Source organism: Cryptomeria japonica, chromosome 4 (genome assembly GCF_030272615.1).
Source record: "Cryptomeria japonica chromosome 4, Sugi_1.0, whole genome shotgun sequence".
Taxonomy (NCBI): domain Eukaryota; kingdom Viridiplantae; phylum Streptophyta; class Pinopsida; order Cupressales; family Cupressaceae; genus Cryptomeria; species Cryptomeria japonica.
In genome coordinates, this window is record NC_081408.1 from 64,296,774 (window position 1) to 64,309,584 (window position 12,811).

The following is a 12,811-nucleotide window of genomic DNA, read 5'->3' on the forward strand; positions in this document are numbered from 1 at the left end:
AATTGATGCGGGAATTCAATCAACTCTTCTTTCCTCTTTGGAAACTTATAGAAAGAAAAGATCCAAAAAACCCTTCAGTCCGCCAGTCACAAGACCCTTGGCAACTAAGTGAAGTCTTCACAAGACTTTTTTGGCAAACAATGTTTCTCCAGTTTCTTTAGAAGTTTCAAGGGGAGCAGATGCTTCCCCTCAGGTCCAATGAGGATTTTATCCTGAAATGTTAGGGGCTTAAATGCCCCTAACAAACGACACTTGATTAAGTCACAAATAGAATTAATGAAGTGTGATGTGGTCATGATACAAGAAACTAAGTTAAATCTATCTTCTACTGATAGGTTATTCTCTTCTTGGAAAGTATGAAATTTTTGTGCTTCTCCCTCTTCAGGTGCTTCTGGGGGTCTTGCGATTCTTTGGAAAGACTATAGTGTTCATTTCTCATTAATTGCTTCCTCATCCAGCTAGATGCTTGGTCTGGTCAAAAGTAGGACATCTAATTTAAAATTTTGGCTCTTTAATGTTTATGGTCCGTCTGGGGTTGTAGAAAAAAGAAACCTTTGGGAATTTCTGATTTCCCTTGTTGCTTTGCTGCGCAATGTCTTTCTGATTTTGGGTGGGGATTTTAATGCAATTACTAGTTTGAATGAAAAGGCGAGGGGAATCATCCCTAACAAGCACTCTATGTCAAACTTTTGCCACTTCATTCATTCTTTAAATTTGGTCGATTGTAAACCGCTTAATGGGACATTTACATGGACTAACATGTGAAGAGACTTTTGCCAAATTTCTGAAAGGTTGGATCGTTTTTTGGTTTCAGAAAATTGGTTCAATTCGGGATAGGACTTTGTTTCCTCAGTTCTCCCCTTTACTGGATCTTATCATTTTCCTATTCAGTTTACTATTTTTGAGGATAGGGCACCTCGAAAGTTACCTTTTAAGTTTGAGCCAATGTGGTTTCGAGATCAATCTTTTCTACCTTCATTAAAGCAATGGTGGTGTTCTACCCCATTTTTTCCTGGGTCCTGGATGTTCCAGCTTGTTAAGAAGTTGGGCTTCCTAAAGCAGAAGATTAAGGTTTGGAATGTGTTGCATTTTAAGAACATTTTTGGAGAAAAGGCCAGGATTCAGAAAGAAATTGAACAACTTAATAAGAGCATTATGGTTTTAGGAATGTCCTATCTTTTGTATGATAGGTTAAAGTTGTTGACCCTTCAACTGACTGAGACTTTGGCTAGGGAAGAATCTTATTGGAGGTAGAAGTCTAGGGACCTCTGACTTTCTGAAGGGGATATAAATACTAAGTTCTTTCACTCCTTGTCTAAGTTCAAGAGGCTTCATAATCAAATTTCTTGTATTACTGACTCTAATGGTAACAGTTTGGTTGATGAGGAGGAGATTGCTTCTAAAGCCGTTAGGTTCTTTAAGTCATTTCTTACAGCACATCTAGTTGCGTTAGATAATGAAATTGTGCATTCGATCCCCTCATTAGTGTCTCAAGAAGATAATAAGATGCTTATGACTCCCTTTACTTTGGCTGAGCTGAAAGAGATAGTCTTTTCCATGCATCCGGAGAAGGCCCCAGGTCCAGATGGTTTTACGACCCTTTTCTTTCAGAAGTGTTGGGAGTTTATAGGTAATGGCGTTTTCTTAGCCTTGGAAGAATCCAGAAGAAATAGGTCAATTTTGAGGGAGCTTAATACTGCTCTTATTGCTATCATTTTGAAAGTGGATAATCCTACCTCGTTTTCGGATTTTCGTCTGATTGCCTTGTGTACTACTTTATATAAGATTTTTACTAAGGCAATTTTTGTTAGGCTTTCTAAACTCCTTCCCTGGATTGTTTCCTTGGAACATGGGGCTTTGTGCCTGGTCGGGAAACATTTGAAGGTGCGATTGTCGCTCATGAAATTTTGCACTCCATATCTCAACAAAAGGTTTCGGCTATGATATTCAAGCTAGACATGCTTAAGGCTTATGATCGTGTTAATTGGTAGTCACTTGGGATTTTCTTGCATCAGTTGGGTTTTTCACGTTGTTGGGTTAAGTGGGTGTTTTCATGTATATCATATGCACGCTTTTCAGTTTTGATTAATGGTTCTCCTTCAGGGTTTTTTACTTCCTCTCGGGGGCTTAGGCAAGGGGATCCTTTGTCTCCTTTTTTATTTATTCTCTTGGCAGAGGCGTTAAGTAGGACTATATCTAATGCTACGTCATCTAGTTTATGGTCAGGTATTAGAATAGATGGCCTCCTTTCTCCTCAATCCCATTTCTTGTTTGCGGATGATATGCTTCTGTTTGGGGTAGCCTCTCTAAAGGAGGCTCAAGTTATAAAGAAAATTATCTATAATTATGCAACTTTTTCTGGACAAAGTGTTAATAATCACAAGTCTAAAGTCTTTTTTGTGAATGTCTCCCCTCTAGTTAGGGATTGACTTGTCCACTTTTGGAATTTCCAAGTAGGGACCCTCCCGTGTGTATATTTGGGCATTCTTTTTTTTCTAGGATCGGAAAAGGCCTCCTTTTGGAATAAAGTTGTTCATACAATATCCTCCCGAATTTCTTCTTGGAATCATAAGTGGCTTACGATGGGTGGTAAGATCCTTCTAATCAAATCAATCTTGAACACCATCCCCACATATTTGATGTCCGGTTTGTAGGCTCCCTCTCAAGTTATTAAGAACATTAAGGTTTCTCTTAGGTCCTTCCTTTGGAATGATAACTTGGGAGATAGGACGAGGATCCCTCTCCTGGCTTGGGACAATGTTTGTCATCCCAGAGAGCTAGGGGTGCGGGTGTTCGTAATTTAGCCACTCAGAATAAGGCATTGGGGGCAAAATTGGTGTGAAAATTATATGTAGACCCTCATAGTAAATGGGCTGCCATTATGCTTGCTAAGTATTTAAGGGGTACTTCCAAAGAAAGGATTTTTACTGCTACTTCTCTTCCAAAAGGTTCGACATTCTAGACCTTTTTGGTTTCATATAGGAAGGTTATTTTACCACATTTATCCTGGGTTGTCCATAATGGAAAAAAAGCCCAGTTTTGGGATGAAATCTGGAATGGGCATTTTGCCCTTTCAGCTATCCGAGATTGGTCCTCTTTGCCCGATATCCTATTAGAGCTTTGGGGGCCTTTTGTTGCAGATTATTTTGTTATTGTTTCCACTGGTCCTTGTGTAATAGAGAAATGGAAGGTTATTCCTCCCTTATCTATTGATAACAATCTTATACTTGCTTTTGTGGAAGAACTTCACAAAAGACCTCTTGTTTTTCAAAATAAAGAGGATTCCTTGGTCTGGATTAAGAAAATTGCAGGTTCATATTCAGTTAAAGATGGTTATAATTATTTGGTTCAGACTTCTTCACCCCCTTGTTGGCCTACTAAGATTTTTTGGCATCCGGCTTGCCTTCCTAAAGCAGGTTCTTTTGCTTGGCTAGCAATCCAAGATAAAGTTCTCACTGGGATGCGTTTGGACAGACTTGGGATTACAACAGTATTCCCTTGTGTTTTTTGTGGTTATTGTATGGAATCCATGGACCATCTTTTCCTATTTTGTCCATTTGATTATGAGTGTTGGTATTGGTTGTTTGGCATGCTTGGCTAGTCTTCTGCGATAGGTCCCAATCTACTTTCGCATTTCATGGCCTGGCCCTTGTTGTTTTCCTCTTCATTTTATTCATCCCTTTGGGTTGTGGCCCCATCATTGGTGATTTGGAATCTTTGGCTTGAAAGAAATTCTAGAATTTTCAAACAAAAATCTGTCACTTTGACTGATGTAATTGGTAAGATTCAAACCTCCATTAGTGAGATGGTACTTTCTTTCATCCATAAAAATTTAGATCACCTCAGGTCTTTTTCTCATTGGGATAATTGGGTCACTTGGAAATGGTCTGCACTTCATCTGATGTTTTCTCATGGGGCTGTATTAGGTGGTCTATCTTCTCTTATTAAACATAAAATGGCTAGATGGACTCCTCCTCCCTTCCCTTCATTCAAACTTCAGTTTGATGGGGCTTCCAAGGGGAACCCGAGAAGGTCTGGTGTTGGAGTAGTTATTTTTGGTCATTCTTCAAAGATCATCAAAGCAGTGGGTAAACAGATTAGGCATGGTACCAATAATGTGGTTGAGTTCCAGGGTTTATCCTTTGGGCTTGACCTCGCTCTTTCATTAAACATTAAAGACATTGTTATTGAAGGCGATTCAATGGTGGTGTTTCAGGCGGTTGTAGCTAAGAAATGTCTCTCTTGGCATTTACAATATTTCTTAGACCACATTCTTCATCAGTTAAAATGCTTTTCCACTTTCTCTATCTCCCATTGTTTTAGGGAGGTCAACGTCATTGCGAACTTCTTAGCAAATAAGGTTGTTGTTGAGGGTGTTGATTTCCTAGAGGTCTGTCCTTCGGACATTCCTATTTCTTGCATGAAGCTTCTTTTTTAATAGGCGGTCCTCCTTCTCGGAAACCTTCTTCAATGTCTATGCTTGGTGTGGTCTTCTTTCGTTAGTATCTGTAGTGAAGGTGTTGGTCTTCAGGACAATGTTTTTGTTATTGATATATCATGTTAGAATTTCCTCATGGAGTAGGGAGATTGTTGGGGTTTCTTCTAGCGGATTGAGATGCCTATTGTATTAAGTGACTTCTCCTGTCTTCTTTCTTTATGTGGTTTTTACTTCCCTATATGGATATAGGGGAGATGTTGTCCTCTCTTATGGCAGCATTTCTGTTGTAGTTATATTTGGTAGTACCTCCGCATAAAGTATGGGGGTTGGAGGGGTATCCTTTGATTGGATGGTGGTGTTGGATTTGAAAGGATCTTTGTTCTATCTGTTTGTTCTACTTGGCTGCGTGGTTGACTATTGGTTACCTTGGGCATTTTGATTTCCTTTCGTAAGTTTGGAGCCTCTTTGGATTTTTGCAATCATTACTTGTTGGTTAGTATCTATACGGCAGTGGTATGCGAATAATATCTGTTAGATCCTCTGTTTTTGGTAATCATTTTTCATTGTGGCTGAATGTTTGATGCCTTTCCATGGGGTTTCGTACTTTTTTGTCTTCCCTTTGCTTCATATGGCATCGTGGTTGATCTGCGATTTAGGGAGTTGTATTAATGATTGGGACTTTTCTGAGGTGTCAACTGGCTCCATCATTGCTTAAACAACTTCATGTTAGCAGTTTTCTCTTATGATGGGAAGATAATTATGATATGGTGATCTCGTTCTCTGTTATAATGTTGATGGCGGGCAGTTATGACATTCATTTGATCTTTGTTTTGCTTTCTCTTCTAACAAAATGTTCTGTTTTCTATGGAGAATTCTTGCCAAATTCGGTGGATGGTGGCTTTTTCTGAGGAATTGGAAAGAGCAGTTATTGTGGTATTGCAAAGGGTTTCTTATTCTATTGTTACTCCTTTGGCTTTTGCTTTCGATTATTCTTTGGATCTGTCTCATCCTGTTTCCTGAGGGTCTTCAATGCTCTCTTCTAGACTGATTCTCACAGCTTCCTTTATATCTAATGTAGGTGGCAATGTATTGCAATGTATCTGGGGGGGTTTGAAATGCCTATGGGCTTTTTGTAATGGGTAGATAGGCTTATGTTCTTTTGAGAAATATTGAAGGGTTTTCTTACTGGTTCTTTCCCTTCAGTGCTCTTAGAACCAGACACATGTAAAAAAAATAAAAAAAATATAATCAATATAATTTTAGTGGTCTCATCCACTTTTATCAAAAAAAATAAAAATAATATAACTAAAATTTTTCAACTACTTCTAATTATTCATAAACAAATAACTAAATGGATTACTAATGTTTATCATCTTTTTATTAAAAACATTTGTTCAAATATTTAAAAACTAATATTTAAATTCAACAATTTAAAAATGAGGCTTTGAAGGATAAGACTTTCGAGTGCAACCCAACACTATAACAAATGTTGTTCAACCTTGTTCTGAATGGGTGCCAAATATTGAGTCTTGATGAATGCAAGGCCTCAACACTCTAAGAATACAACCATGATTATGCTCTAGACTATTTTGACAGAATGTATACCCCAATTTTTGACTCAACCAAAGAAATCTTATTTTAAAACTCATACTTCCATATCGACTAGCTACATGATTCTACAGGTTTTATATATAAACCATAATAAAAATATTTAGAATAGCTTTGAATACAATAAGAACAATCAAATGTGAACATTAGAAAGCTCTGTAATTTTCAACAATAAAACTTGATGTTGTTTCTTGGGGTAGGAATAGCTGTAAGTGGCACAGCTTTTTGCAGAGTTATGCCAAATATCTCAGACATATCAATACTTGCTTCATTGTCCATGGGAATGGACCAATTGAAGGCTTGTAGCAACGATCCCACCACCAAATGAACCATTTTGTGTGCCAACGGAAGCCCAATGCATATCCTTCTTCCTGCCCCAAATGGTAGCAGTTCAAAATCCTGGCCTTTATAGTCAATGTCAGATTCCAAAAACCTATCAGGATTAAAATTTAAAGGATCTCTCCACACACTGGGATCCCTCCCAATAGCCCATATGTTCACAAATACCTGGGTATTCTCTGGAACAAGGTACCCACTAATCTCACAAGACTTATCCGCTCTTCTAGGAATGTTCAATGGGGCTGCAGGGTGTAATCGGAACACTTCTTTCACTACAGCTCGGAGATATGGAAGATTTGCTATGTCTGCCTCCTCCATTCTTCTCTCCACACCCACAACATCATCTAGCTCTGCTTGGACTTTTCTCATCACTGTTGGGTTTCTCAGAAGCTCTGTCATTGTCCATTCAATTGTTGCTGAAGTTGTGTCGGTCCCTGCAACAAACATGTCCTGTAAAAACAAAAACTCAGTTTCATTGGTATTGGGCACTGCAACTCAAAGATAATGAATTTAATACTACCAAATTTTCACAATCTATAATATAATTGTACTTGTTATTTCTGAATTTGAGTGAGAATTTTTTTATTGTCGATATTTAAAATCATGTTATCATCAACATTTCAAATCATAGAATGTGATTCAAAACATTGATGATAAAAAAATTTCACACAAGATCTAATCCAGAAATAATAATTGCAATTTGATTGGAGTTCTATGAAAGATCCAAGATAATATGTTTTTGGAGGAGGGAGAAGCAGTGTTGAAGGGCAGTGTCATATAAAGCTTAAGGGATGGTCACGAGTAAATCACCCTATAATATAATGTTCAAACAACTGATAGCTGATCGCACTAAGAGGGCTAAAGTGGATCAGGAAATAGAAAATGAAGAAAATAACATACATTCCATACTTTCTCAATACATTTTCTAGGGAATAAGGTTTACCATGAGCATTCCTTTGATGTTCTCCAGTGTAAGTTGTGTACCATCATCTCTCAAATCCAACATTACATCCAGAAAATCCTTCACTCCATTGATGTTGCACTGTGTATGACTCCTCTGTGCTAGTCGCTCCTCAATAATTCTGTTAAACATGCCATCAAAACGCTGGGCCAAAATCTTAGTTTTACTATTCAGCCCCTGAAGATCAAACCTCCCTAGAAAAGGAACAAAGTCAGATATATTCGGAACCCCTGACAACTTCAGGACTTCCCATACCATGTCCTTAAACTCTGCAGCTTGTGCAGAGCCTGTTTCAAATACTTTTTTGCTGTAAACCATCTTACCTACAAGGCCTAGAGAAATCATAAAAGCCCTTTCACCAATATTTACAATATTCCCCTTTTTAGAATCCTTCAAGATGTAATCAATAGCTGTAAATACCTCCTCTCTTCTCAAATGCTGCAGAGTATCCAGCCTTTTGGTACTAAAAATCTCTGTGTTGCAGATCTTTCTAAGCAAGCGCCATCGAGGACCATAAGGACTCCATACTAAACTAGTCCCCTGGTAGGCAAATACCCTTACAGCTGTATTAGTTGTCCTGCTTGAGAAGCTCTGATCATTGTTCTTTAGTACTTCCCTTGCCATGGATGAAGATGACACAACCAGAGTTGTCTGTCTGCCCAATCTGATTGTCATCAGAGGCCCATATTTTTTTGCAAGCAGGTGAAGAGATTGGTGGGGTTTGTCCCCAAGCTGAAGGAGGTTTCCAATGAAGGGCCATCCAGGAGGACCTGGTGGTAATGGTAATGACAAACTCCTCTTACTCTTCTGCTTCAGAAAAATGATGATTATCAGCAAGAGAATTCCTGCAGCTACAGAGTATATTGATGAAGCAAAATTGATTGGATCCATGAGAACCTGGTAGCAAGAATGAATTCAATGAACTTGTTCTCACATAGGCAGGTGAGCAAGAAAGCGTCCAACGAATTTAAATGCTCAAATGGGTATGGGCAAGAAATCATCTGATCTATTTGTAGACAAAGGATAATTAATATTGACTGCAATTGATTAGGAATGACTTTTTTCTGCATGCATATATAATTAGTTTTATTTAGGATTCCCACACCAAAGAGACTTTCCTCGTATAGTACCACCTAACATTCTTTCATCTGAATTTCTTGAGGTGAAGTTGATATACCTAATTTTGTGCAGATTGTTATGGTTGTTGGCAACGTGAAACGCTGTAAGCTTGAATTCAGCGTGCATGAACTACCAAATAATGTTCAATGCTCTTGTTATTTACTTTTTATACTTTATATAATAAGATTTTGCTATGTGAGCTGAGCCCACCATATAATACATTTTATTAGAGATAATATGAATCATTTAAAATTTGAAATGGGTATGAACTTTTAAATTAATGTTCAATGTTTTAATTTCTTGTTTTTATCCTGGACATAAAGTAAATAAAACAAGATATGAAATAGAAGTATCGATATTTTAAATGTTAAGCTTAAAATTAACATATATTTTTAATTAATATTTAATATTTTTTTTTCACTTTTTAATCAATAATGTAATTAAAGTATGCATGAACCACCAACTAATATTCAACACTTTTATTCCTTGGTTTATCCTTTACATAGTTAGAGTTGTGTTGATGTGTATTTTGTACACAATCATACACAGAATAAAATACCCAAGGGTACCTTATCCTCTCTTGAATAAAATCTCTAACTGCTGAAGATATCGCAAGAAGGATCAGTTAGGGTGACTTCAATGTTCTTTTAAGTAGGGTCTCTACGTGTGGATAAGCACCAGTGGTCGTTGTGATTGTTGTTTCATCAAGGGGTCTTACGCCAAATCCGAACTGCAGGAACAAGATTTCCTAATACTAACAAGTTCTCAAAAAGATCAAAAGAGTAGGGCTTGCAAGAGATAAAGTCTAATCTAATCCTAAGAATGACTCAATGTGGACGAGACTTGGCGAGATTCTACCAACTTCAATATTGCCATAAAGTAACAACTCAATTGAAATTGATGCGATCTTCTAAGGTAACAACTGATTTTTCAATTCATCAAGGGTCATAAACACTACCACAAAGGCACATGTCCAAGATACAACAATGATTGAAAGTTTAAGTGATTCAAGTTGATCCAGTTGACCACACAAGGCGTTCCTACAATCAGCAAGAAGCTAGTGGTTTGGAAAGTGAATCTCACCGACGATCAAGTCCAACACTTTGTCCTCCAAATTAAAATACTACTTTGATTGAGAATGATTCAAGAAAACGAACAACCATGAAGATAACCACAAGAATTGCAATAAAACACCATAACTTCAATATTTTATTGATCTCAAAGCCATCATGAACAACAATTGCTTGAAATTCCTTCTTCAAAGCTCAATCTTGCTACAAAATACTTGCTTCTATCAAATTGCTAATCTCTAATCACTAATTTCTAGTTTTTTCTCTCTATATATCTATATCAAAATGAAAAGAAATGAGGGTATAAATAGCATCCTCAATTACAATGAACGGTCTAGATCAAAAAAGAAGATCAATGGCCAAGATTATGACACCTAAACCCTAATTAGGGTTTATTACAAATAATCCCCTTTTTACTGAACAATATTAAATGCATAGCCAAATATTAAATTTTGGCACAAAAATCTAGGAGACATAGACCAATGACAATTAAGGTGCCATGTCATCTATAACAACCTTTCTTCTAGAATCTTATTCCCTTTCCAATGCTCCTTCTTAGCATATGCAATGAATCTGGATACGATTCCTTCGATCTCAGCAATTGGAATCTCGAGAAGATTCCTCATTCGTTCTTCCAAGTGGATGACTTGATCGAAAGCCTTGAGAAGAGCAGCGTCCCATTCAGGTTCAAGTTCTTTGGTCTTCTCAATCAGGAGCATGGTAGCAAACATTTGGTCCCGTTGCTCATCTGTAATAACATTTTCATCTTTGCAAAAGATGACCTTAACTCTTTCCTCCAATTCTTGCAAATCCACATCTGTCTCAACTTCGATCCTCCTGCCAAGAATAGTACATAGTACCTCAAACACTCTGTCCTGGATCGGGTGGATAACCTCCTCAACATGATTGCATCTAGTACTAATGTCCTCAAAGAGAACTTCCTTCATCTGGAGTAAAGTCGACCACTGAAGTAAACTATGAGGTCCACCATCCACTATCTTTTCTTGTGCTAGGACTTTTCTCGATGTTTGTCTGATTACTTGCTGGACATGAATGATAACATCTTTAGTATGGGCAAAGGCGGCTACCGTTATCATCAAATTGTGGATGATCTCAAGAACCTAGATAGCTCGGTGAATAGTCTGCATCATCCTTGTTGCAAATTCCAAAGCAACTGTATGAGACTTGTCAATCCAAGAGCTCATAAGCTAGACCAAACTTCTGACTCTCTCTACCTCACCAATCGATTGAAAGGGAAGTTCCTGTACGGGTGATCTTGCTGGATCCTGACGTCCTAAAGGCTGATTGAGATGGTTGAGATATGTCCTCCATGCACTGACCTCTCTCTCAAGCTTTCTATTTTTTTCCATTTCTTCCCTAAGCTTGTCTTTCAATGCTTCAAATGAATCGGTGGCCTCATCTAGTGTCTGCTCGGCTGTGAGTGGACCGAGCTCAAATGTCTCTACATCATATTCCTCTGCAAGGATTTCACCTTCATACTTGTCCACTGCTGGTGTAGCTATCTGTAATTTCCTGGATCCTGTCTCATCTCTGATCATCTTGGACATTTTAGTGGCCTTCCTCCTTTCTGTCGTTTCCTGAGAATTTCCAACAAGGCTCTCTAAATCAATCACATTATCTTCGTCCTCAATTACAATCACCCTTGTCAGTCTCTCCTTTAACCAATCTGGAATGGTGGATCTTGTTTCTCTAACTTGTATCTCCTTAAGCAATGTTTCTTCTTCTCTGAGAGGAGATGTCACTTCGTTATCATTCTTGTCTTCATGTAGCTCATTGACTTGGAGAGATTGGTTTGATGAGTGTTGAGTTGCCTGTCCTTCTTCTTGTTTATCGTTCTGTACCATTGATTCCATAGACTCCTCCATTTCAAGTGTCCTCTTCTCTTGTCGAGAAGATGTGTCGGATGAACGATCTCAGTTGGCCTCTTGCTTCTTCTTGGAGGATTCTCTTTTCTCAGGCCTCTCTTTTCTCTTTGAGCCTCTAGGATGGGGATTGCCTTCACTTACACTTCGGAGGTTGCCTTCACTTGCGCTTCTGGTACTAAGATTACCTTCACTTACACTTGCTCCACCTTCAACTGGTTTTTCTTCCAAAGTAAAAGTCATAGATATGCCTTGTTCTCTCAACTTCGGATGCTGCACATCAACCCATCTGCGAGTACAAGACAAAATTGGAGCCATCAAAGCATCTAGATCCACAATCTCGAGTTCATTCCAATCTAGCCTCACTGATTTGCTTTCTCGATCATAAGATGATTGGAGATGTCTGCCACTGTCCTGAGCTTGGTCGGCCACTTTGTAAATTTTGCATTTCCTGATGAAGTCCAAAGGTAGTCTGGAATGCATCTTTCTTTTCACTTCAAGATCATCTGAGAGATTCATCATAAAGTCCTTTGTCTAAAACTCATGCTTATATTTTCTTCCGACTGTCTCCTCTATATGCCCATAAGGATCAAAACTCTCTCTCAAGGCAAAGAATGAAAATGAATATAAAGCTAACTCCTTCTCTGCATCATCCATGGCTAGAGCATTAGGACATACCTCAACTGAATTTCCTAGTATGATAGGCATAGGAACTCCATTTCCATGCCTGTGTCTGAATGCCTTCACATAGGCTGCCAATTGTCTTGTTACCTCAAGTAACACCATTCTGTCTGTCGGATATCTCGGCAACATGTATGGAGGTGAAGGACATCCATGAACTCTAATATAAGTAAATTTTGGAAATTGGATGAACCAAGCACCGTACCTCTTTACTAGCTCTTGTGCATCCTGTGATAGCCTATTGTGAATTCCACCTTGCAACGTCCTGGTGATGTTCATCGTGAAGGTATCATTAACTAACTTGTAGTTACTTCCTGGCAGATGATGCAAGTGAACATAGGAATCACAGACTCTGACCTCGTCGGGTCCTCTTCCAATCACTCTTCTGTGAGGTAGTCCTGCGTACTCAAAGCTCCTGACCAAGGCATATATGATGTATGAACTCATGTGGAAAGACTTGGTAGCCTTCAATCTCCTTAACTGCACGTCCAAGCAATGGCTAATCATTCTAGCCCAATGAATTGTTCCTTTTCCCTGAACTATCACTTGGATGAAGTAGAACATCCACTTCTCGAAATAGAAGGCTTGAGGGGCCCCTGTGACTTGGTTGAGCATTGTTATCAAATCTCTGTACTCCTCCTAGAAGTCAATCCTATGTGGTGTGTTCAGGATCTTGCTCAGGCAAGGACGACTCTTGAGTAACTAGTTCTTA

At 38.4% G+C, this 12,811-nt stretch overlaps 1 protein-coding gene across 1 annotated transcript; it reads right to left on the bottom strand.

Annotated features, from left to right (window-relative positions):
* Nucleotides 1–5,925: 5,925 nt before the first annotated feature.
* LOC131077893 (geraniol 8-hydroxylase) lies at nucleotides 5,926–8,398 on the bottom strand. Its single transcript, XM_058015491.2, has 2 exons — nucleotides 7,329–8,398; nucleotides 5,926–6,835 (listed from the first exon to the last, which is right to left on the bottom strand). The coding sequence occupies exons 1-2, from the start codon at nucleotides 8,235–8,237 to the stop codon at nucleotides 6,212–6,214; spliced, it is 1,533 nt and encodes a 510-aa protein (XP_057871474.1). The 5' UTR covers nucleotides 8,238–8,398; the 3' UTR covers nucleotides 5,926–6,211.
* Nucleotides 8,399–12,811: the final 4,413 nt, after the last annotated feature.